This window comes from Falco cherrug, chromosome 6, assembly GCF_023634085.1.
Source record: "Falco cherrug isolate bFalChe1 chromosome 6, bFalChe1.pri, whole genome shotgun sequence".
NCBI classification, from domain to species: Eukaryota; Metazoa; Chordata; class Aves; order Falconiformes; family Falconidae; genus Falco; species Falco cherrug.
In genome coordinates this window covers 59245292-59270927 of record NC_073702.1, presented here as the reverse complement: position 1 = coordinate 59270927, position 25636 = coordinate 59245292, and the positions used below count along the sequence as shown (strand labels likewise).

The 25636-nt window shown below is 37.0% G+C and overlaps 1 protein-coding gene across 1 annotated transcript in view; it reads right to left on the bottom strand.

Moving 5' to 3' along the window:
- The window catches only part of TRDN (triadin), a 235131-nt gene that overhangs the window by 64672 nt on the left and 144823 nt on the right, over positions 1-25636 (bottom strand). The window contains exons 16-24 of the mRNA XM_055715002.1: positions 21703-21735; positions 21573-21605; positions 20315-20341; positions 13599-13664; positions 10625-10648; positions 7722-7772; positions 7165-7215; positions 1960-2010; positions 107-157 (exon numbers count right to left, since the gene is read on the bottom strand). Coding sequence (XP_055570977.1) covers positions 107-157; positions 1960-2010; positions 7165-7215; positions 7722-7772; positions 10625-10648; positions 13599-13664; positions 20315-20341; positions 21573-21605; positions 21703-21735 — 387 coding nt within the window. The remainder of the gene's footprint in view (positions 1-106; positions 158-1959; positions 2011-7164; positions 7216-7721; positions 7773-10624; positions 10649-13598; positions 13665-20314; positions 20342-21572; positions 21606-21702; positions 21736-25636) is intronic.

The following is a 25636-nucleotide window of genomic DNA, read 5'->3' as shown; positions in this document are numbered from 1 at the left end:
CCAAAAGCTTGTAATTCAAAATATATCAAAACTGCACTGAGATACCAGCAGACCCTTTCATGAGGTTGACTGGTTATTTCCCAACCACATAATGATAAGACATTACCCTTTTCCTTTAAAGCTGCTGGAGGCTTCACATCTTTTCTTTTAACAGTGTCTAAAAAGAAACATTTAATATTTTTCGCAAGTCAGTTTAGAGAAATAAGATGACACTTGAAAAGAAAGCAAGTCAAACAATTTGTTATGAAGAGAGCAAAAAAGACATGATAATTAAATGGATTTAACAGCACAGAAATAAAGAACAGGACAAAACAACGAGGTCATTCATTCATCTTTTAAACTTGAATATACAAAATAATAAGTTTTCAGTATGTCATTAGTTTTTTCACATTTTGAGGAAACAGTTAAACTGTCTTTCAAGTAGGCAATGAAGAATAATAACTTACAAAGAGGAAATAAATTCTATAGAGCGGTTGACATCAATGGACTTTTCTTTTGCAAAACCCAAATAAAAAATTAATCCACACTGACAGAATTAAAATATTAGGAATACTGGTCTTGAAAGCCAGAGGCTGCTGATAAAGGTAAGTGGGAGTTTTCTTTATTCAGGAGTGACAAAAGGACCGGTTACTCATTCAGGACTCCATTATCCTTTTAATATCAAAGAGGCCATATGGGTATTGCCTGTTAACAGGATTTCACTTCCTGCATATATATAGCCTTTTAAAATCACAGGCAGGCTGAGTATAAAATAAGAGCAGTGCTCATCCTTTGAATGTGTGCTTATATATCTTATGTCACAATGAATAGTCCAAGAATGTAATTGTATCTTTAATTTTTCTGCTGTATATGATAAAGTATTAAAGGAGATGACAAAAACCACTGATATTCTAGTTCTCTCTTTCTTTATCTGACAAGGCAGAACAAAGGACAAAAAAAAATCCAGTTGGCTAAGCACAAATGAAGGAAAACTAGGATCTTGTTGTGGTGCCCAGGTGAGACACATGGACTGACAACAGCAACAGAGGAGAATCCTGAGCCCCAAGTTATACCCTGGCTTCATTCCATGGAGTTTTCACAAGGAACAACGCATTCCTCCCAGAACTACCTCACTTTGCTGTATGACTACTCAGTACTCTACACTATGCCAGCCATGATCTGGACTGCATTGAATATCACCTTCTTCCAAAAAAAGTGGGAATTTGTCACAATTTGGACATCAGATGTGCCTTTATAGCTCAGGAAGCATGCATAGTTCTGCTAGCCTTTGCTTTTCCCCTTAAGTTTTTGAGCTGTTTCAGTACTCTTCAGAAAGTCATCAGTGGCTGTGAATCCTTTAATTCTTTGTATCAGTGTTCTGTACATGTCACATTGCAACAAATAGGGTTTTCTCCAAATAGACACTATCAAACAGTCCATGATCTCTGTGGGCACAGCTATCAGGCCAAGCTCCTGCAACTGAAAAGATTGGAGACATATATGTCTATGTTGACAGTAAATTAGGAAAAAATCCTGACTTCTTTCAGTCATCCTCAAACAGCTGGATCTGTCAGTAGTCTCAGACAGTCTCATTCTTAGTCAACCACATTCTTGAACCATAGCCACATGAACCAGTTTTAGTCTAGGTTCCCTGCAAGAAAGTCGCCACTGTAGGATTTAGACAACTTGTTTTTGGCAGACTAACATCCAAAAGTGGTATAAAAATCCATTTTGGTGTTTCCCCCAGGATGCAATTTCAAATATCTGAATTTAAAAGAAGCCTAGGTAGTTACTAGTGACCCTACAGGGGATCTGTAAAGCACAAATCTTGTTAAAAACAGTATCATGGGTGAAATGATCTAAACATGAACCAGGATGGGTCTGGTTTTCCATCTTGGTATATTCCTACTGAAGATCTGTTTCTAGCATTGAATAGATGTTCTGATATTCAGCTTTGAACTTCTTAATTTCTGCACTTACCTTTTTCCTTTGACCCCTCTGGATTCTTGGGATTTTTTCCTTTCAGGGAATCTGTAGGGAGATAATTATGGTTTTGAAACTTAGAAGATAGGACTGCCCTTCTATATTTAAAAGAAAAAAAAAACCCCAACAAATACTTAAAGAGTAAGACTAAAATTATGAACATAAATGGATGCAACCTTGACCTGTCTTTACATTCTGTCTAGTGACCACCTTGTATTTTTTGAGGTGCAATGTTAGTAGCAAATTCAAGAGCAGAAGTTACTATAGATCACTCTGTCTTTAGAGATCTCACAGAAGGAAGAAATTGGAAAGGAGAGGGGGAAATGCAAGTAATGACATAGGATTAGAAATTCTTAGGGCTGTATCCAAAACTTCATGCAGACAGAAAGGATTATTCTGTTTTCTCTGATGGTCTGAAGCCAAATTTTTTCCTCAGCCTCTCAGGAAGCATGCATTCAGAGTCAGCAAGCACAAGAAAAACACACAGTATGTTGTAAATAACTATTTTTTTAAAAAAACCAATAGCCTCTTGACCTCTTAAGTGTATGTACCAGGGAAGATTAGGAGGATAGTTTTTTCCAAACTGAGGAAGTAATTTCATAGCCTTATGAAAGTATGTGGTTTGAGTGACATAATATCATAGTTTTCAGGGTTCTGAGTAAACCCAATTGCACTACATCTGACAGGATATAGCACCTAAGGATCTAGAAAAAACATGCACTTTATTCCAAATGAAAGTTAACCAAATCTTCAGTAAAACAGATAAAGCTAAGATAAGATCCTTTCCAAAATAAGTTTAACTCTGATCATCCTCCTGGCTGCCATGGTACCAGGAAGCAATCCCACTTATCCATCTGGCTTTAAGTGCGAGTTGTAACAGAAAAAGTACACTTCCAGAGTGGCTGAAGCTGTTAGGGAAATCACACCATTCAGGGACAGGTACTTAAATTAGGAGCTTGGTCTTCACAATAGCAGGTGGACTTCTTCAGGGGATTGAGAGAAAATTTGCAGTGTGAAGACTGAAACCTTTTGAAGGAGCTTTTATGTTGACTGTATAGGAAGCCTTGAAACAACAGCTACCCAACCTGACCATTTTACTCTGTGTTAATTTATGATCTCAAAGACCAGCAGTCATTGTTACAGCCACAGGCACAAGCCATTGCCTTTGCCCTTGTAGACTTGCTGGCATGTGCCCATGAGGGGCTTTTTTTTGTCACCTCTGTAGCAGGTGTCCCTGAGATCTCCTGTGATTTGTAGCTCCTAAAGCAGCTTCAGTAGTTTTGACCGTTAAAACTTTTGGATAGAGCTATCAGTGCAGGACACTTTCTGTGGTATACTGACTTCCCTACCGAGCCAAGGCTACTGAGATCACCAGTCCTGTTCCCCTTCCAGGGAGCAGGCTTTCATCTTCAGGTGTTTAAACAGGGACTCACTAAAGACTTTTCAAATTTCTGCTCTCAATGGACCACTTTCCTTCTGGTCCCAGAAGAGGTAAAACATAAAGTTGGCTTAAAGCCAACATTCACTTTGCTGCTTTCTTCCTGCATCCTACTCCAGGGGTGAAGATGAGTCAGGTTAGGAAGATGGTATGGAAAGATGGAGCATCAGCAGTGTGTGAACTCTTCAGGATAAAGATGTAGTTCTTATGCAAATGACAACAACAAATCAGTACATAGAAATAGGAGGAAGTATTAACAGAACACACACTGCATTTCTGTAGGTGAGTCTCACAACATAACTTTCTACTTTTAAAGAAAAAAAGGAGTATTATAAGTTAAGGTAAAAAATGCTACAGGCAAGATGTTACTTCCTTTTACTTCTACCTCAAATGAAGCACAAGCACTGCATGGCAAGTGCAAATCAGCACATTTGTTTCTTAAATGACAATGTGCTATTATGTATATGGCAAGAAAGAAATACACACTACTGACTTATTTCCCCTACCAATCTGTGTATAAAAATAAATAGGGTTATTATCCACACATAACTGACATAAGGAAAGATGCAAAGATATCCCAAAACATGACAGAAGCAAACAAGAGGGAAAAAAGGAATATTTGTTTGGAAAACAAATCATGGAACACCGGGTAAGAGTGGATTTAGATTACCTATAGAGCACAAATACTGTCACTTAATAACTCAGCATAGTGCACTTGTAGCAAATTTCTTAGAAAAATTAAGTGAGGAGTTATATATGATGTATCATGAGCTTTTAGTGTCACTGTAAAAGACTCTGGATGAATGAGCTTCTGCTCTGATTAGCTGGGTAAGACATTTACCAAAAAAACACATGGCAAATTATACCTGAGGGTTTAATTGACCTCACATTATTTGAATATACTTATGTTAACAGAAAATCAGCTTTTATATTCATTATTGTAAGTGGGTTTCTTCAGGAAAAAGCTGAAAAGCTAGTTATAAATTCAGAAGGATTCTTGAGATGTCCTTTATCACAAGACAATGGAAATTATATTCTTCCAGCGTTCTTCTTAATTACTGCCAATAAAATTAAACTCTAAGATTGAGGGCATTTATTCAGGTCATAAAATAGATAAGGTAACATTGTGAGGTTGTGATCTATAGAGTATCCCAGCAGCAATTCCCATGTTTCAGGGTTTTATTTTTCCTGTCCCTGCTTTAAGTAAAAACACTTGTTTTTACTTAAGGACATCATCCTCGTTCATTCAGACTTAGCCTATCCTTCAAAAAGAATGAGGTCTCTTTTATTGCATAAGGTTCCAGGCAAACATTAATCATCACAAGTATTTAACACCTCATCTAAAAACACTCTTTTATTTGGTTTTACATGAATAGTAACAAACTCCCAAGCTACCTAATTAGCATGCATATGCAGTCTTAAATATCCTTACTTTCCTGTGTCCTTCAATATATTTTTATTTGCCAGAAACATCCACTTCAGGGAACAGTTTGTAAGACACCAAGTTGCAAACACTGAAAAGAAGCCCCCAGTAACTTGGTCAAACTTTACAGAGGCCCACTGAAGAGGCTTGAAGAGGTCATGGAGAGGGGAAAGAGTGGCATGCAAGAAAGGCTTTGATTAATTTGTGCGTTACAGTTTGGGCAAATATGGTGACTGAAGTAGGGGATTTATAGTGCTAAATATATGTTTATGCAGCAGAGTAGTTCAGAATGCAATAGGGAAAGCACATAGCCCAGAAAGGCACCAAGATTTCTAAGGGTTTCTCCCACACAGCATTATAAATTCTTCCTATGGAGTCTTTCTTTGCTGCCAATATATTTTGGACCGAGCTATTCAGCTTGCTAATCGGTACCTGCATTTTTAGACACAGACACTTGAATTGTGCAAGTTTGATGCCTCTTATGGGAAAGCCTCTTATGGCTGCGTCAGCCAGTGCTCTCGGGATCTGAGGGGCCAGGCTCATCTGGGCTGGACATCTGTCTGCTGCAGGGGCTCAGGAGCCTGAGGTACATTTACAGCTGTATTCAGCATCGAGTAGTAGGTTGAGATCTTGCTTTTAGCAGCAGTAATGCATTGGGCATACATGACAGTATTACATGGGGTAAAGAAAGTGTTGTGAAGCTCTAAATGGTAAGACTTTTGAGTAATATCCTGGAATTTTAACAGATGTTTTTGCTTTGTTTTCCTAAAATGTAGGAAATTGGATATAACAGAGCCTGTACTTGATGTTTAAATTCAATTCCTGCCTACCTCTTTCTGAAGGCTGGGTGGAGGAGGTCTAACCTGCTCTTTCATGTTAGAAGGACTTGCTAATAACTTAGTAAGTTGCTGATCTATTGAGCATGAGCCCAGGAGATCAAAAGCGGTGCTGTGGGAGCACCCATCGAAGGATGCGCTACAGAAGCTTGTTCAGGGATGGCAAACCCCTTTCCACTGGTTCTAAAGAAACTTGCCAAAGAAGAAAAATGTTTTGGGTCTTTTCTCCCTTCTTCTTTGCCCCCGCCCCTTCTCACTGCCATCAGTAATCCTTTGAAAGGAGCAGGCTGAGCATACCTGCTCCATTTAAAGGAAGAGGGGGCAGAGCTGTTACTCAAGTGGCTCCTTTAATTTTTCAGCACAACTCCATTAGGGAACAACAGATTATAGACAATCTGTGAAGAGGGCCATGGGACCCCAGGACAGTTTGGATATACACTTCTGATTCAGATAAGTAAGCTTATGCAAATGGGGCATGTGTACATTGGGAGTAAGCTACACAGGATTTGCAGATTATTATATGCAGATTATTATAATTTAATTTTAATTTGTGTATAAAGAAGTGATTAATTAGTGATTACCCAGTTAAACAAGAGTGAATGAACAGCTTCCAGGGTTTTGAAAATGTGTCTAGCAATAAGATTATTCCTTCTTCTCTTTTAGATTTTTGTTGCATCTTTCCATAGTGCTTGAACTAAACTCTTCATGCAGTTCTTCATTTGAAATAGCATATAGTGACTATAGTTTAGAATAAATATTAAAATGTCTGTGTATATGGTAGATTTTTTTATTCTGAAGAACCTAAAGAACATGTCAAATAAGACTTATCCATAAACCACTCCTCCTTTCAAATACAGCTATCTCTAGAAAGGAGGAAACCAGTAAGATGGGTAAAAAGCACCCAGCAAAATAATGGGTGAAAGGAAATTCAGATGAGCTAACCATCTACTCTGATCAAGTTTAAGAGAAACATGGGAACTGTTTGATAAAATATAAGAAATAAAAGAAAGATTCAGACCAATTCTCATGTTGCAGGTAGGTGGCTGAGTGGATGAAGCCATGGGTTTTTAACTATAGCTTTTACAGAGTCCAGAAAGCACATTACCCACTCATATGCTCATAAATTCTACTCTTTTCCTATTATATCCACAGATTTACACAAGCATTCAGTTCAAACTTTGTTAAGTGGCTCCTATTAAACAATTTGTATTGTTCGGAAGAGTAATTTGTTAGGAAAATTCTTAACTATTACTCATAGTGGTTTTATGATATTTATTTAATTGATTTTGAGACTTCTGAATGTTAACTGGATCACAATATTTTATGTATGTCCTTTCCCCCCTTTTTTTCATGCTATAAATCTTGTAGAATATTCTAACCAATTAAATGTTGATTGGTTAAAATCTACAATGGGAAAGATTTATAATAGATTATTTTAAAATGAAAACCCTCATTCTACTTTGTGTGGTTTTCAAGACATTTTATGTTTTGTTGTGTATTCTTACCTTTATCTTTTAAAGCTGTAGGATTATTTTCTTCCTTCTCTTTAGCAGGTTCTGTAAAAATAATTTATTAATCTTCAAGCTAGAGTAGTAAAAGGTTAACATCTAATACCTCTGGGCTAATGATTGATTGAAAAATCGGTGGTTTCTAGCTAAGCCCTGATACCAATTAAATGTGCAGCACAATGGTTTTTCATCAGTTTTAGCATGCTCACACAGTGAAACCATGAACTTTTCTTTAAGTGTGATGAAAGAACAAAGATCACTCACAACTTATTTCACTTTGCAGCTTGTAATAACAAACATTAACTACTGTTCCTAAATTCTGCATCTGGACTTCTAAATTTTCATACAGATGCTTCATATTACCAAGGCTCTATTTGCACTTCTGATCCAGGTAATGCCAATTAAGTTTTATGATAAATTTACTGAAATAATATTATGCTTATAAATTCCTGACTAAACTGTACCATAAAACCAAAATGGCCAATGCAATGCAAGATCTTTTCCTTGATGCGCATAATCTTGGGGTTTTATACAATTTTGTCCTGCCATGTTACCTTTATCTTTTGTAGCAGCTGGAGATTTCAATTCTTTCTGTTTTCCAGGATCTGTAAAAGAAGTATTCACATTGATAAAGTGACAATCAGAAGCCATAACTGAGTGAAACTATGAGGTTTAATCATAAGAGAGAATGAGGCATCTAGATCGTATGAGAGACTGTGACTGTATATTGGAAGAAACAGTGAAAACTGGAGTGATTGGGAGAGTTGTATGTAACACAACAGTTTCTGTTCAAAGAGTTCAGTCCACAAAATGTGTTTTATCAGTTTAACTATGAAACCTATAAAATTTGCAAGCTTCAGCTTAATATGAGAGAAGGATAGTTTTTCAACTTTTTTAACCAGAAAGGATAAAAGTGACCCTTTGCCAATTTTGCCTCACCAGACCTGGCTGCGGCCTACTTCCCTCATCTCGGATTGTCCATTATTGCTTAGTCAGTCCAAGGGCCTTCTTATTGAAGCTATTCTTTTCTAGGGGTCAGATGTGTATTAAATTGAGGGAGCAACTCAATAGTGACAAATAGGAGGATGAAGAAGAGTTCTTTTTATTCTGCCTACAGCCAAGTAGTGAAGAGGGCTAGGCCACACCATCCTTGACAGATACTCTATGAGGAAGAGCGGTCCCCTGTGAAAGGCACAAGAAAGTATTTGAACCAGACAGAAAACAAGAATTCTGTTTCAGGCAAAATGTGAGATCATCATTCCAGGTTGATGAAATTGAATTCTTCAAATCTTTTGCTACTAAAATTAAAAAAATAGATAAACCTGTCTCAAAACAGCCTAGTCACAAAGAACAGAGACATGGATTTTGAATTCTTGCATGTTAAGTGAGTGTTTTAACCATCTGAATACTGGTTACATTAATTTATACATGTCATCTGACAAATACTAATTAACAGGTATTTTCTGCAAAAAATTAATACAATGTTCTCCATCAGATATGAAGCAAATATTCTTTACATTGAGAAATCCTAGCAATTCAGTGCCAGAAGATCTTAAAAAGCTCTTTCAGAAGACCCTCTTGGTTTCCACATATAGGATAAGAGGTCAAGACTCCTAATGAGGAGGAGGTTGTGTTTAGCATAGATATGAAAATTGCATTAGCTACAGTGGGTAGCTGGAGTGATAATTGTTTACTGCCTTAAGCACACGCAATGCACAAACTGTTGCTTTTGTTATAAAAGCATGGAAAATATTCAGTAGTAATTTATCATGATATCAATAAAGCTTGTTCAGGATTTAGTATTTGACTCTGTAAGTCAAACTGAGTTCATGGTGAATCTGAATTGAAGGAATCAAGAAATAATAAAATTTTATTCATGGTAGAAGTAACCATCAAGTGGAAAACCTTAATTTACTGTTGACATTGAAACTCCTGCTCTGTTGGGGCTGACGTCAAAGGATGAATGTATCATTATTTTTCTTCTTCTACATTGTGCTTCTAAAAAGGCAATACTTCCAGACGATATAATTTTTGAAGTAGAAGACTTGGCAAAGGAGTTTGTTGAACAAGGTCAAGAGTGTAATTTTATTGTAATAAAACTGCCTCTTTCCATCCTCACCACATCCCAGATATCTGCTTCAGAAGCTACTTCTGCTCTCCTGCTTCTGCCTTCAGGTTTTGTACTCACCAGTTTATGATTCAGTCACTAACTTTCCAAATGAGAAAAAAACCCAGTGTACTGCAGATGTCTGGGAAGCATATACAGTGGAATTAAGTATCTCTAATAGTCCTAATAAAAAGTCAACACCAATTTTTAAATACTAAGTTAATGACAGAGATCTGTGCTAACACAAAACTCAGTGAGAAGACTGAAAAACTTGTCTTTCTGTGCTCATGAATTACAAAAATTTCTCAAGAGAATTTCCATGTTCAGTGCAATGGTCTCTACAACCAAAAAACAAGAGAATGGAAGACATACAACTTTTTTTTTTTTTTTTTTTTTGTGTGATTCACAATTCAAATAAAGATTTTTGATTAATACAAGAATACAAGTAACACAGCTAAATACTACACTTTTACGCCTTTACCAAAATAAATAATTTAATGCACAATAGAAACCCTTTACTTTCAGGTTCCTGCCTGTAGGAACATAAATGGAGTTGTGTTGTGCACCTCCATTATTAAGAACATAGTTACCCAATGTTACTCCAATGATGCATTTGGAAAAAAATAATATTAAATAGTTCTGAACTGAAAGCTTAAGTCATTAGTGACAAAGCTTGAAGTCCTACCTGGCTCCCAAACACAGAAACCTTTAGCAAGGTGTTTCAGAGATAGTTGTCACCTCCAGGAGAAAAAATGGCTTTTAAGATGGTATGGCATGTGACACACATGCTGCTGCTGAATTTAAAAAACAACCCAGGACTGACCTGGAAGGGGAAAATTAAAGTCCAAATAAACACCAGCCGTATTCTGTAGGACTGAACTTGCTGAGGTCTGTTAGACAGTCTGCCGTAACCGCAAAATGACTTGTAGCACAGGTCTCATGACAAGAGCCTAGTGTTACTTGCTCTGTACTGATTTGCAGTGTTAAGCTCATACTGACATCAGAATACATAACTGAGACCTGTAGCAGGTGTGGAGAGAAGAATTTTGTGTGTAAAATAATAAATATAAGCTTTATAAATAGCTTTTTTGTGATGACATTACACAAGTGTCTTCCTTTTTTCAAGGAAGAATACACAGTACTGGGGTGAAACTGGCTTAAACAGACTAGAATATCTCAACATATCCATTACTACTATTAACTTCTTTGTTCTATTAGTTCTAGTCTGTCTAAGCAACCATAACCTGTAATTCTGACGAGCAGCAGGAGCTTTTATAAAGTTTGGGGTTTATTTTCATTGACATTGCTTTATCAGTTATGGGGAGAAGCAATATGTAAAACTGTACTTACTTCCTTGTTTCATCTTTGGTTTATCTGAGGAAAAACAAGAGAAGGAAAGCAAAAGTGAAAAGAGGAAAGAGAAAGGAAATATTAGAATACATGTTCATATAGGAAATTATTTTTAATACAATCAGCTAATGCAAATATATCTAAATATATATTGTCTTTAAGTGCTTAAATATATCTTGAAAGTGATTTCCTCTCCATTGTTGCATGATTTCTGTGTATATGAAAAAAGTTTATCGTTCCCACCTAATACCTTGGAGACATGCAACAAGACCATTAAAAAACCCAGTCTCATATGACCTCCTTATCTGATGGTAATTAACTCCTTTTGTAGTACTATTGGATATCACAAGAAATTTTTTTTTTTCCTCATTTAAATAATAATTCTCCATTGCCTTAATAATAGGGAGTAACTCCTTGGCAACCATCTGACATATGTTCGTGTCTTTTTTTTTTTTTTTTTAATAGGACAAAGAGTTAAATTACTGTCTTCTTCTAGATATTTCTGGCAGTTCTTTGCCTTCTTGCTCTCCTTTTAACAGTTTAAAATGTTACTTGCGACTTTGCTTTACTACTAATAAAAGATAAGTGAACTGACATGTTGCTACAACCTTTTAGCCCATTTCCAGACCATAGGGATTTGAGGTCAAAGCTGCAATAGCATGTTTGATCACTAAAACCTTTAGGTTTGAAACAATGAAGCTATGTCTTGTTTGCTATAGAAATAAAGCCACCAACACTCCAGATTTTCTGCAAATTTCCTTATATTTAGTTTTTTTCTTAAATTGCAAATCCTAATTTTGACAAGGTCTGAATCCCTCTACTTTTTGACATGTATTCCGATGTACAACAGCTAGCAGAGCAAATGATTTCATCTCTCAGTCTAAAAGGCTCAAACATCCTTCTCAGTTCAAAAACTACTTCCAGGTCATTTCATACTCACACTCATTCAGAGAGTTGTCACCTCTCCTCAGATTTTCCAGATACCTGGAATCGGTGAATTAGGTACAGGTTTCACTCAAAACATAACTCAGAGCTGCTTTCATCACCTTGTATTTTACTCTTCCATGAGAAATATAAACACAGGCTAATACTGAACAAACTTCCTGAAATTTTTTTTTGGCTCATTTGTCTTTGAGTAATCAATGTGTTGGGAGTAACTCTATACATATAGCGTACAGAAATGAGAAGCAGAGGCAATTGCTGTCTGAAAGTGTTTATGTTTGCTTCCGTGCAGCAGAGGAATGGAGGTGCTGCCGGTGCCTGGAAGGAGCTGCAGAAATAGTCACAACAGACATTACACATTGCTCTATTCCTTTAACTTGCAGAAACTAGATGGCTGCTGGCATGGGGAGATAGTGCATGCTGCTGCTGACTGCTGTCTTGGGAAACACTTTGTCCCTGTTTCGAGCCCCCTGGGTATCACAACCAATAGTTTAGAAATCCCTGCTCAATGCCAGCCATGTGAAACTATGGTGTGTACTGCTCAGTCTGTGCTCTTTAGGGCACAGTTAAAATATTTTGCAGATGAAGGCTCATCTAATGGTGGCACATTGTGGAAGGGACAAATCTTACAGCAAACAGAACTTCATTGCTGCATGAGATAGCCAAACAGAAAGGAAGCAGTGCAGATGGCTGGGAAAACACTTGTGTGGCAATGGGAAATGGTGTTGAGATACCCAGACTAACAATGACTGAAATCTAGGCCAAGGCCCACCTAATTATAACATTTTCCATGACAACTAACAAGCAGCTGACAGCTGCTGCAGGGTGCCTGTGCTGGCTTGGGTAATGCTGAGTAAAGCAGGAGCTGAGAAACTGGAGAAAAGAAAGAGATAATATCCCAACTGACCAAAGCTACATTAATAAATGTCTTACACCTTATTCTAAAGTTTACTGGCAAGTTTGGAAAAACTCCAGTGTAATAGGACTGAAAATGCCAAATTCATCATCCCAGCTCTAATTGTCAATCTGAGCATGAGTAAACATAAAAATCACCTTGGTAGAGAGTTAGTAACAAAACACAAGAGATTAAGATATGTATTGTACAAAGGAAGTCAGGGCTGAGAAGCTTTAGGAATTTATGCCAGCATTTTACTACTTTGCTCCTTACAGCACTAGCCTAAAAAAGCATGGATCACTTTTAACAAATGTGCAAGAAGCAAGTATGCAGGATATAATGCGGAAAGTAAAAGTAATAATAAATACAAGTGTATCCAATGGGAAAAGGCACATCTTTGTCTAGATGCTTTAAGGCTCCAATCCTTTTCATGTTCACCATCATCACTCAATGCCTTGAGTTTTGTTTTAGCCTGGGTGTACACTGTCCCTTGATATTCTTGCTTGGGAAACTGAATGTAGACTTTGTCACCTTCTGAACTATGTGCCCAACACATGCAGTTCTCGTATCCTTTCTTCTGGTGTTCCCACTTCCAGACATTCCTATTCATGCCTCATTCATACCAATTCTAAGCTTTTTGCAAAAAACATCTTCATGTTCTGATCTCAAGAGCTTTTGAGTTTCTCTGCAGTAGACCTTCGTGGCTCTTCATGGGGCTAATGTTTCATTTGGGATAAGAAAGGCAGCTCAGCTACCTTGAGGGAGCCTCCACTCCTTTACCTCGTTGCAAGTCACTCTCTAAGACTGAATAGTAAAGGCTGATCCCTGCCCAGGCTACAGGGGCAGGAAGCCTCTTGCAAGATTTGTGGGATCCAAAGTCCCAGCACAGGACCTTTAAGCTGAAGTGGGCAGCTTATTCACCTGAAGCTTTTTGTGGGGTTGCAGTTTTGTGGAAGTGGAACAAAGCTAGATTCCCAGTGGAAATTCCCTGTTGCTCTGATAAAAACAGCAGAGCCTTGACAAACACTAGCAGTGCAATGGATTTAAATGTTGTTGTCATCCAGCTGTCTGGATCTGAGGTTTTTGTTTTTATGCCATTGTCTTTTAAAAGAGAGAATGCCAACATTGTTTTTTTACCTTGCTCTGCTGCCTTTTCTTGTTGCCTTGCTCTTGTTGCTTTTTCTTCCTTCTTTTCAAGTACAGCTGCAAAAGAAAGATAAGGTTTAAGTAAGATTTCTAGTCAGAAGTGTTGCTTCAACAGAAAAAGCTTTTCTTGAATCCCTACAGATGACTTTGAGGCAAGTGATTTGCAACCATGAGATGCCTACCCTGCACACACACACCTCACACACACCCTAATACATGACTACATAGTAAGTATTTCTTACCTATCTTAAAAAGAAAAGAGGAAAAGCAAACAGGAACTATTTTCTTTCTGAAAATAAATGGCAGCATTGTCTTCTAGATCTCAGGTGGAACAGAGACTAAACTGCAGTGCATATCACATAACTTAGGAGAGAGCAAAGCAAGCAGGTCTCTACTTCGCCCAGTCATGTGAGGGTTCCCCACACAAGTGTTGTTTTTTGTTTGCACCAGAAGAAACCTCCACTGCATCCCTGACACAGCAAAATACTTCCCCATATTCTTAATTTTAAGCATGTAGCTAGTCTCAGTAAGGATAGTGGGCCACAGCCAGACTGTATGCTATAGACACCTGACTTGGTCCTTGTGAATACTGTGATTTCTGCATGCAAGAGAGAAGAGTGAACCAGACCGTCTATGCAGCAGGGCTACTAGACCTTTACGGATGCCACGCAAAACAGTTGTAACAACCCAGGTCAGGATATCTGGACATTATTGCGAGCTTCATTTTGCACAGTTCCTAAATTCATTTGCACAGCTTGAGAGAAAAGAGACAGAGATTATTTGTTCATGGCTCCACATCAAGGATTAAATGATCTAAGAGGAGGATGCACAGGAAGGAATCCATCAGACTGGTCTCTTTGGAAACGTATATAAATATGGGGATTTTTTTATATTTTCTGACAATTTACATGACAGGTTTGGCAATGTACAAGATTTCCTGTAGATTACTGAATATACTTAGAACAACATATATATTTTTTCATCTAATTGAATTATTCAGTGTTAAGTCTTGCAAATATGTAAGCATATTTGTTTAGCTGTAAATAGCACTGCCAACACTTTGCTTTTGTAAAACCAAGCTTTTGTAGCCATAATTTATAACTTTTATGCTGAATAAGAAGTGTTGCTTTAATTTAAAAAGGTATCATCTTACAGTGTTTGAGACAAAAAATGTGACATTAAGAAACTAAGGTTCACTGTCATTGCCTTGTTTAAAAGTAGTGCAAAGACTAAACAATCAGCATAAATGGTAGGATGTAAAGCAGGTGGTGAAAATTAATTTACATCTGATAAGTATAGAAATGTCTTTGCAGCTGCAGTGTTATCAGCACATAACATACCCTCAGCTTCCTTTTTCAACTGTCAAGCACATAAATGTTTTCAACACAATGTTTTATTACAGCAAATCACAGTTGTAAATTAAAAGCCTGGCTTCTAGAGCCAAGGTAAATACTGAAGATCATATTCTGTTATCGTTATTTATGCTGAGAAATTCAGGGAATTCAAAGGACCTCCAAAGTGCCTCCAGGTGTGCTTGCTGCTCTTGGAGGGCTGTCCTGGTGGTCCCTCTGGGGCTAGGCTTGCAGTGCAGGGAGCAGGGAAGCCTCCTGAATGCATGATGGCCCAAGAAGGCCACCTAAGTCAGAAAGCTATAGCCTGTCTGCAACGTTTGTGAGTGGGCTGGAGGCCAAAAGAAGGATCTTCTGTTCCCAGCGGGAAACCTTTCCTGACATTCAGTGAAATGTCAGGTATGGACAGGTGAACTGCTTCACGCTGAGTGTGGTAGTCCAGCTCATTCGCATCAATCTCCCCCTTGCTGCTTGCCCTTTTTTATCCCAGGATGCTGTGGGGTGAGCATGTGTTTGTGAGCAAGCTCCATGAAAACAGTAAAATATTGCACCTCCGTACTTCAGTTACCTCAGGTAACTTTATTAAAGATAATCAGTTTGCCTGAAAATCAAGTTTAGGCTGAAACAATGACTGACTGGATCCACAGAAAAATCATATGTGAGTACTCCATTTCTATCCAAGTATCTAATTTTGTATTGATGTTATTGGGCAGAAAGAAAGCTAAAGAGGAGCAAAGTCCCTTAATATTTATCACAAATCTTTGTTATTAACATCCATGTTAATTAGGCCTAGATCAGCAGGGCTACTTAAATCAGCAATAAACTAGACACCTATATGCCTGGATGAATCTGGGCATTGAGCCCTGCCACTGAGCAAACCAATACCACAGTGCCTCTAAAAATCTTACTGAAGTGGTCAACATCTTGAATAATAAGCTTATTTTAATACGGAAAAAAGGATATGAAAAGGGGCACCAGAAACCAGTCCCATATGCATTCCAAAATGTATTTTTAACATTTAAAGCTGCAAAAGCAACTATGATAAGAGTAAAATGAACTGTTGAGAACTGTTGTTTTCTCTAAAGCATGTTTATCATTTTTAGCTAGAACAAGAAATTTTGGTTTATTTAATTTCTGAAAACAAGAATACTGATGGAATAAAAGATAAAAATATTTTCTGGATACCGAACCACAGGCTAGAAGAGCAACACAGCTTTTTGAGAAGATTGGGTATTCAGTCATCAAATTCATGTGGTGACAGTAGGCGATGAGTGCAGTTATGATGAAGGAACAAGCCATCCTTGAGGAGCATTGAGGTTGCTATTTAAAAATAACAACTAGTACTATTAATAGTATTGTGGTTATCAGTGCATTCACTAATGCTACGATGCTTCTGTGAGTGAGTGTTTGTAAAGAAGAACTTGCTGAGACAGATCAGAGCTTTAGCAACTTTTGGGAACTGTTAAGTAGCATCATCTGGACGTGGCAGGGTAGTATCTGGAAGGACAAACAGGACATTACATTATTCCCTTTGCTTTTTGAGAAGGGCAGTGCGAGCTACTTTGGTAAGGCTGAGAGGTCTTTTATCGTCAAGGTAACAGGTGTCACTTTAACAGTCTATAAATAAGAAACCTACATGCACAGACTCTCTGTTTGGAATAAGACTCCAAGAAATGTTTTGGTTTATTTCTATTAGAACAGGGATAATTTTTCTGAGTAGCTAAAGATTTCACCCCTTCCACTGAGCATTTTCAAAGTTCTTGCCACTTCTGAATGGCAGCCTGAAAAATGATCTGTTTCTAAAAATTGGTCCCATTGCAGGTATTTCCAATTTGAAAAGCTGATCCTTTAGCCATATGACTTAAATAACATGGATGTATCATAATGTCTTATAATTTTCTCCTCAGCAGAACATCAAGTATTAAAAAAACCAAAACCAACAACATCCACCCAGAAAACAAAACCCAAACCACCAAAAAACCCTGCCTGAAATAACACAAAATCAAACGAATGCACATAAACGTAACAGCTGAAATTTGTCAGGCATCTATATTTTCAGTAAATTATAATTTAAAAAATAGATTAAGTAAATGGAGTATGGACTGCCATTTATATTTTGTCATTTGACAACAAAATTCTTGACAACTTGGCATAATATAGATCAAATGGATGATTTTATGAATTTTTTTTCTCTGGTTCCATCATAAGCTCTTTGGAATCAAATGAGAGCAAGCTATGCAGATACTGTTTTGTGCTGAAAGTAGCCACGAGAGCAATTCATCGGTCAAATATTTCTGCAGTCTCAATAGTTGTAGGCTACAATCAAATTTGTCAGAATATTTTTATCCCAAAAGAGTCAGAAATATGCATTACAAAATATCAGTGATTTTAAAGCTGTCTTGAGATGTTTGCTCAGTGTGAAGGAAAGCTGAAAGAAATCACGCTGATGGGAGACAACAAGCACTCACTGAACCCTGAGGTCAGGGGCAAGAGCTCTGGATTGTGACATCACTAATATAAAGAAATCATGAACCTAGAGAACTGTCTATTAGGGTTTAGGAACTGTTCTGTTACATAGACAAACGAAAGAATTCCCTGCCATAGTGGCATTCCAGAATCTGTCGTGAGAAAATGCAACAAAACTTCATATGACCTTGATAGTTTGTCAGAAGTACAAGCTAGCGGGAATGGCTCAGATCTCCTTCTATGCTAGCTGAGTAAATTTTTTAATTACCAAAGAAGAGAATTCCATCAAAAGCCTCACTTGTTTTCAGAACATGACTGTTTGCCTTGAATATATTTAAAAGTTTTAAAATTAGCCAATGGCTACTGAATGTTGGAAACCACACAGCACCCAGAGAGCTGATAAGCCTAAATGGATTAATAGCAGAAAAATGGAAAACAAGTAAATAAAGAGCAGCAATAAAGAACAAACAAATGCAGACAGAAAAGCAATGATTTTGTTCAGACTTAGTAAAAGGTATAGCTATTAAACACCACTACAATTTGTCCGTCACCTTAAAAAAATAGAATTAGAAGAAAATAATAGCATCCCTTTGTGATTATTACTAAGAGGCAAAAGGAATAGCTGTAATATTTTGATGTAAATATAATTTTCCTTCTGGAGTACAGACTATGTTTGAGTTTTAAAATTATCAACATAAAGTTACATTTAGATCACTTGTTAATTTCTGAAAATTTACTTGATAACAATTACTCTAGCAATAACATCAGCTCTTTCTGCTTAATGGAGATTGGTGACTGATTAAAACAAAGTTGCTATTTAAACACAGGTTTAACATTAGGCTGACCCTATGGTAAAACTAAAATGGCTGAGACCAGCATTTTCAGCTGTGAGACTCTTTTGATAACAGAAATAACAAAATTATTCTTGCTTTATATAAGAGTAACCTACAATTTCTATTTATCCTTAATGGCCTGTGAACTTCCTATAAATTGATTTCAAGTGCCCTTTAATTCAATAGCTCATAAGGAAGAGTTTGCTTCCATCCTGCAAAGTGCTGGAGGTATGATGAAGACCTATTACATATATAAATGTTTGCTTCTTATCTAAATAAATATGAAATACGGTATTCACTAGAAAAAAATGAAGTTATTCACAGCAATAAAGCTTAGAAGTAAAAGCTCTGTAGTCTCAAAATCCCAGCTAATTCTGTTTGTAAATTTGACAAGTGACCCAAACAAAATAACTTTTAATAAAAGCATAAATCAGTGGGATTAAGAATTTCAAAAAGTATACGGTAACATTTCCCAGCAGTGGCCAAAGAAAACTTAAAGTTTGCAGAAAGTGACTTATCTCTGCAAGAAACAACTGCTTCAGTCCTTTTCAGACCCTGATGGACACAGGCTTGGCAGAAGTGTATTCACAGATGTTGAAATGTTGACTTCATATGCATACTACAGCATCATAGAAGAAATTATAATACATCAAAGAGATTTCCACAGAGGCTTCAAGCAATACGGGAAAGCTTTATTCAATCACCCATAGCAGCAAGACTACCTTTATTTTCAGTTTTGGCAGTCTACAATTTGCTAAAAATGCAAAAGCTTAACTCAACATACATTTTTTCCCCTTTTAGTTTCTGTGTTTTGTCTGGTGGGAGTATAAAAAGAACAAATGCCTAAATTACTCTGGCTTCTGTTTTGCTCAATACAATTAGCTGCAGAGCAATGACAGTGTTATGAATTTAGCCCATGGAGCAGGGAACTTAAAAGCATCCAATAAAGGGAATAATGTATCAGCTTTAATTTCCTTACATTAATCTCCAGAGCTGTGATTCTGCAACCTGTCCTCATGCTCCAGAAAAGCACTCTGCTGCCTTGCAATTCAGCCTGACTACTTGTGTCAGTATTTACTGGTCAATGTGAATGAGGCTTCAGAGATGAACTCTAAGGTAAAGGAAGATGCTTGAATGATAACAGGGTATTTAAACCCGGATATTCTCACTTCCCTGCCTTTGTCTTGTGGTGAACAGCTTGGAGACCACAACCAACAAGCCTGAGCGGTTGATACATGCAGTCACATTTGTTTGAAAAGGAATGTTTATAAAGCAAGGTGATCATTGATATGAATAAATAAGGACTCAGAGTGAAGTGCACTTTGTAACTTGCCTTTCCATTTTCCATTTGTGTCTAAGGCACAACTGACATCTATAGTGTTCTTGAAGGCAATTCAGAGCTAGCATCTTGCATTGTATATATTTAAAAAGTCAGACACTGACATGAACAATCAAATATTTGCCCAGTTCAAACTTGAGCTCTTAATATTTCCCACCAGTCCCAGTTCCCTGTGCCTTCTGGAAAGGAGTAAGCTTTGGAGCAAGCACTGATGCTCCCACACTTCCCCCTTTCTGCCAACAGCAGTTCTTGTGTTAAAAGAAGGCAAAACCTGTTCCACTGTACTTCCCTGTAAAATTTGCTGGACTCAGTAAAGAACACAACTGTTCAGTCATTGGGTTTGTGCTGCAGTGAGGCTGGCACAAAAAACCCTATCACTCTGTGTCAGGTCTCTATAAAGGATTGGTTATTTCTCCTTTCTGCCTTTCACAAAAAGCTTAAGGGCTGAGTTAGGGTTAGAAACTGAATTTGATGCAGTTGGAGAATTACAGTTTGTTAGTGTGTGGAGAACTTAGACTAAGACACCTGTTTTCTAGAAATGCTTTGAGGTGCTGCAAGGAAGGAGTCATTATAATTTAATAGCTCCACTTTTTCTTCTTTTTTTCTTTTTTTTTTTTTTTTTACGTGTTAGACCTGTAGCAGTTTTGTCACAAGAGGCTTTTTCATTAACAGTAGAATTAACAGCATTCTCCCACTTCAATGTTAAAACCAGTTACCCACCTTTTGATTTCTGAGTTTCCACAGAAGCTGTAAAATAAAAGAAAACATTCCAGGAAACAAATTTTGCAAATGCGTAAAGAAGTTAAGATTGATTCTAACACCTCTTCCTTGGTCAATATGCTACCTATCTACGCAAAGCAGGCGTTCATTTTTTTATGCAGAGAACTGACAAACACATATGTTGCTTGTTTGGACAGTCTCATCACAGATGACTAATTAACCTGCAGATTAAAAGCAATGGAAAACAAGGTCAAGAGGTAACTCATATGGAGCTTCAATAGCTCCACTGTTTTCAGTAATGAGTATGAGTAACGAAGAAGAGAGGAGGAGTAAAACCAGGTTTCAGAATAGGCGCATATCAAACATAGGTGGAGTATATGTGATAGAAATCTCCTTGCGACAACTACAGAAATTTGGGGAAGTATAGGATTTATTTTTGATTTGAGTTTAATGAAAACTCAAAGCACAGAGCTCTTCTAGTGTTGATACAGAGGAAGATCCAGCTTCAATTCTCCCTTGAACATACACTTTTTTTCAGTTTGTTTATTATTCTTCATAATTGCATTAACTAAATCCAAATGAATTGCACTACCACATTTCTCTTTCTTCATTATTCACACCTTCATTCTGAAGCACTGTGACAGGTTTCATGCTATAGAAAAGGACAGATTCATTTTTCTATAAATTGACTGTCTACCGTAGGTAGTTTTTGCTCAGAATTTAAATCTGAGAAAATAGAGTCATCTGACGAATGAGTCATCAAGCTTGGCTGGAAATCTTTATGCTCTCCCAAACTTGGAAAATTGGAGAAATAGATTCCAGTCAGGGATAAGAAGAGCTCCCAGCTACGACAATAAAATGCATGGGTGCTTGGAATAAAACCAAACCAAACTGCACAGCCTACAGTTTTCCTTCCCTCCACACTCTGAAGCTCCTGTTTTGTGTTTTGTTCTCCATTCATTTACTGTAACCTCCAAGCAGTCCCCCCTTCCTTGAAAAGATAAAGCTTTTAAAAGCTGAAATAAAAACATTCTCACCCTCATTGTTCTTAGCAACTTTTGATCAGATCTCAGTTTCAGAAGACCAAATGGCTGTGTGCCTGCCCCACAGCCACTGATTTGCTCAAGTAACTTTAATTAAACCAGCAAACCTTTATCTCTGCCCTCACTTTTTTTGTTCCTTTACCTAATCCTGTCTCAATTTAAAATCAAACCAGATAAATGGGACTCTAAAACTTACTGTCTTTCACAGGTCTTACCATGTACTTTTCCTTCTTTCTTTGCTGTTTTGGCTGTAAAAACAAAAATCAAATATTGATTTTGTGACATGAATTAATTTAAAGCATTAGGAAAGTTGAAAAGTAAGACAAAAAGGGGAAGAATATTCACCAGTTTCTGTTCTTTTTTCTTTCTTGTGTGGTTCTGAAAAGAGAAAAAAATCAAGTATACTTCTTTCTTCTTGCAATGTTGTTTTTTTTTTTGTTGTTGTTGTTGTTGTTGCTTTGGAAAATCATTTTTGTGTGTTTCTAGCAGTGGTTGGATGTGACATATTCCTTTGGACTCACTTCAGGCGAGCCCTTCACTACTTCCCTGCATGTCAAAATAAAACCTTTATAGTTGTCCTCAGTGGTTTTCACACAGCTCAAAGAGGGTCAGATTAGCTGTTATTAATGGACATCAAAGGATTTAACTCTAATAAAAAGGTGCTAAAAGGAAAGTCTAGAAACAGCGTGCATCAAAATATCTGCAGTTTTACTTCAGGGTAGTCTAAATGGAGGCCTCTCAACCACCTGTATGTGCCTTAGGACACCTGTGGTATGGTCCTTGCCTTTCTTCAGTGGAAAGACTGGAAAAACAGCTGAGCATGTATTCCAGCCACAGGAGAAGGGGAGGGGGTCCTGGCCTCTTTTACAGAAATACACAGCGAGGGGGGAATCCGTAGCTCACAGGAGCTAATCACCAAAACAGGATCTGGAACCTGAAGCTGAAAAACTTCATCCACCTAAACTCTGTACCCTTTGGTAAACTATGACTGGGATTTACGAATTTGTAATGGTACTTTCTCTAACAGCTCTTTCTATCTTGCCAAGATCTGCTCTCAAGCCCCCTCAGGGAAGGAGTAGGTGGCCTACCAGGGGGAAGAGGCAGAGACTGAATGTGGCTTGGAAACTAAGTGTGATCTGCCAGCAAGGGCTGACGTTCACAGCAGCAAAAAATAGATAAGTTTTTGCTGTCTGCAGATGATGTCTGCAGATGCTTTTAAACCGCATGAGGAAAGGCTCTGCTGTGCAGGTTTGGATCCACACAGGAACATTACTTCAAGAGTATTTGGGTTGACTGATGACAACATAAAGGCAGTTTCTATTAAATACATGCTTGTGGCTTACCAGTATCTGATGATTATATTTTCTCCATGTTTGGTTTATAGAATATATATTTTTATTAATGCTGTGGTATAGGGTTGAGGAATATTAATGTTTAAACAGTTTTCACTCTAAAATCAAGATGTAAAGTTCCATGTTCAAAGTGAATCTGAACGTTGTAACCTCACTAAAAGCAAGCCTATCCTTACATTTGAGCTATCCTGGAACTGAATAAGCAAAAAGGAACAAGAACTTTCAATATAAAATTAAATATGTTGATTAATAACATCAGTATGGGTATTATTCACATGAAATATTAACTCATAATCAATATTAATACTGAATGCACAGTGGACACTAAAAAAGGTATACTCCATGCAGAGCTATGAAAAAATAATGTATATTAAAAAAGGCAGGCTGATTTGAAATATGAAAAAAAAACCCACAACTGCTAAGTTTTAAACAAAAGATGTCATTGCTCCATACTCCCACGGCCACTAAATCTGTATCAAGCAATACATGTAGTTCTATCTGAAATAAAAGAATAATTTTTCTCTGAGTTTTTTTAATCTATCCGAGGACCCAGCTTATATATAATTTAAAGGAAAATGTAGTTTCTAAAATGTAGTCTTACTCTGAGTTCTTAAAAAAAATACTAAAAATTAGATTTTGATTTTTCTGGTTTTACCAAATGTATTGATGGAATTTCATCACAATTTCATAAGCAAAATCTTTTAGCAAATCCGGACACATTAAAGCATCAAGACTAGCTGACTGAAATCAGGGATCTAGCTTTAATAGAGTTATATAAGGCACACTTTAATGTATTTATCATAGAACATATACACATTTAAAACATTATATGTGCTTTATAGTCACATTGTATATGAAAGGTGACATTCTGTGGAAATGGTCATGGAGCAGGTCAAAGCAATGAGCCAGGGATATGAGTTTCCTAGCAATATGGAAAAGTGATGGAGCTAGAGACTGAGCTGGCATTAAAGAGTTTATGGCCTGAATAAAACCTGTATTTTCTTAATGGCATCCTACCTTGGATGGCATCCCTAGCACAAGTCAAGGAGGAGAAATACAGCAAGAAGTGAAATGAGAAATTTGGGACTCAGTAGTTTGGCTGTCTGTATGAGCTTAATCATAACAGCTGCAGCTTTGGTTCTGTGCAGCCCAAGTGCTCTTCAGAGTATCCAATTTCATATAGATATTTTAGGACTCATTCTGTGAAATGAATATTTTGATTGGTTTCGTGGGGTTTTCTGTTTTGCTATTGCTCAGGACAGCTTCCTGGAAACTGAAGAAAATGTAATTATGACTTTAGTGGTTCTGAGGCAATTATTTTTCCCTCTCATTCTATGATCTGTCAGCTCTCATGAGATCAGGGAACAGCATGACATTAACAACACTCAGCAAGTGTTTTTGCAAAGTATAAAATTTTCCATTTGTTTAACTTTATTTCCTGTTTTTCAAAACTGTAAACATTAAGGAAGTTCTATAGGGGTTCTTTTGTAACAGCTTTACTTCCAGAGCATATGAAATAAGATCCTTTCCTGTGAGATAAATTTAAAAAATGAATAACATAGGATATGACATCAAGGAATTCTGGGGAAATCTGGCAGGGTATGAAATTCCAGGTGATTCCTGCTCTGATATTTTAATGGAATGAACTGAAATTTTGTTACATGAGACATAAACTTCAGGAAAGGTCAGACCTAGATCTTTCCTTTTTGCTACAAGTTATCATTGCTTGAGCTCAATGTCTTTATTTTTTTTGTTTGTTTTTACTAGACGTACTTAGCATGACACTGAAAGGATATTGTCAACCATAGACATGTTAGGCATTTGCCATGACATTTGTTATTCTTTATATATTTAAACATTTTTGGGTTTATTGTGTTTTTATTTTATTTTTATTTTATACAATTGTGTTTTTATTCAGGCAAATTTTGCTGGCAATATATTATTTTTCTACCATGCATAGCACTGAGATTTGATTTAGTTTGACATTTCACCATCTTTATAAGCTCTGATGCTGCAAACAAATGGCTTTTCTTTTCTATGAAAATTGACAAAGTTATGTATAACATGCCCATAAAACCATAGAAATGTATTTTTTGTTTCATTACTAGTCACTTACTTCTAGACACTCCTGGGGTAGGTGGAAGACAAAAGAGAACTGGAACTTGCCTCTGCAGCTCTTCCCTAAGCCACAGTCTTCCCTAAAGCACAGTGCTAAGAAGCATCTAGGCTGGCACATTTGCTGTGGTGCATTTTAATCTTTACTACCAGGATGGACAGTCACAAACTGTGACCCTCCACCATCTGTCAGGAAAGAACAATCGATATCCTCTCCTAATTTGTACAGCTATGTGTGCACATGTATGTGTGTTATCTCCTAATCCAGATAAAGCATTTATGCCTAAGAAGTGTTCAGAAAAATAAAAATTGTATATGGAATCACACAGATTGGGAAAACTTTAAATAAATGGTATTTGAAGTGGATCTGCTGTTCTGCAGTATACATATGTCAAATAACCAACACCATTCTGTTTGCACTCAGCAGCTGCATAAAAATGGTATTTTCTGTATTGTTTAATTTTTAACACAAGTATTTCAGTGAAGCGTGCTGTTGTCATACACCATGCAGTGTCTTGAATACTTAAATCCTTAAAGAGCAGAAAGTTAACCTGGTCTTACAATCTTCTAATCTTCGTTTTATAGGCTATATGCCTGTCATTTCCTTTCTCAGACCTTCATATCATGTTAGTGAATTAAACTGAATGAGACAGGGTGGTAAAGCCCTCCAAGATATCCTTTAATTAAGAATATTGTGAACACAAGCAGCTAGATACAGAAAGGATCCTGTTAGTGCCTTGTGTTGAAAAGAAAAGTTGCAATATGAGCTCGGTCACATAGTTAGACCTGAGATAATCCACATGAGAAAGTTT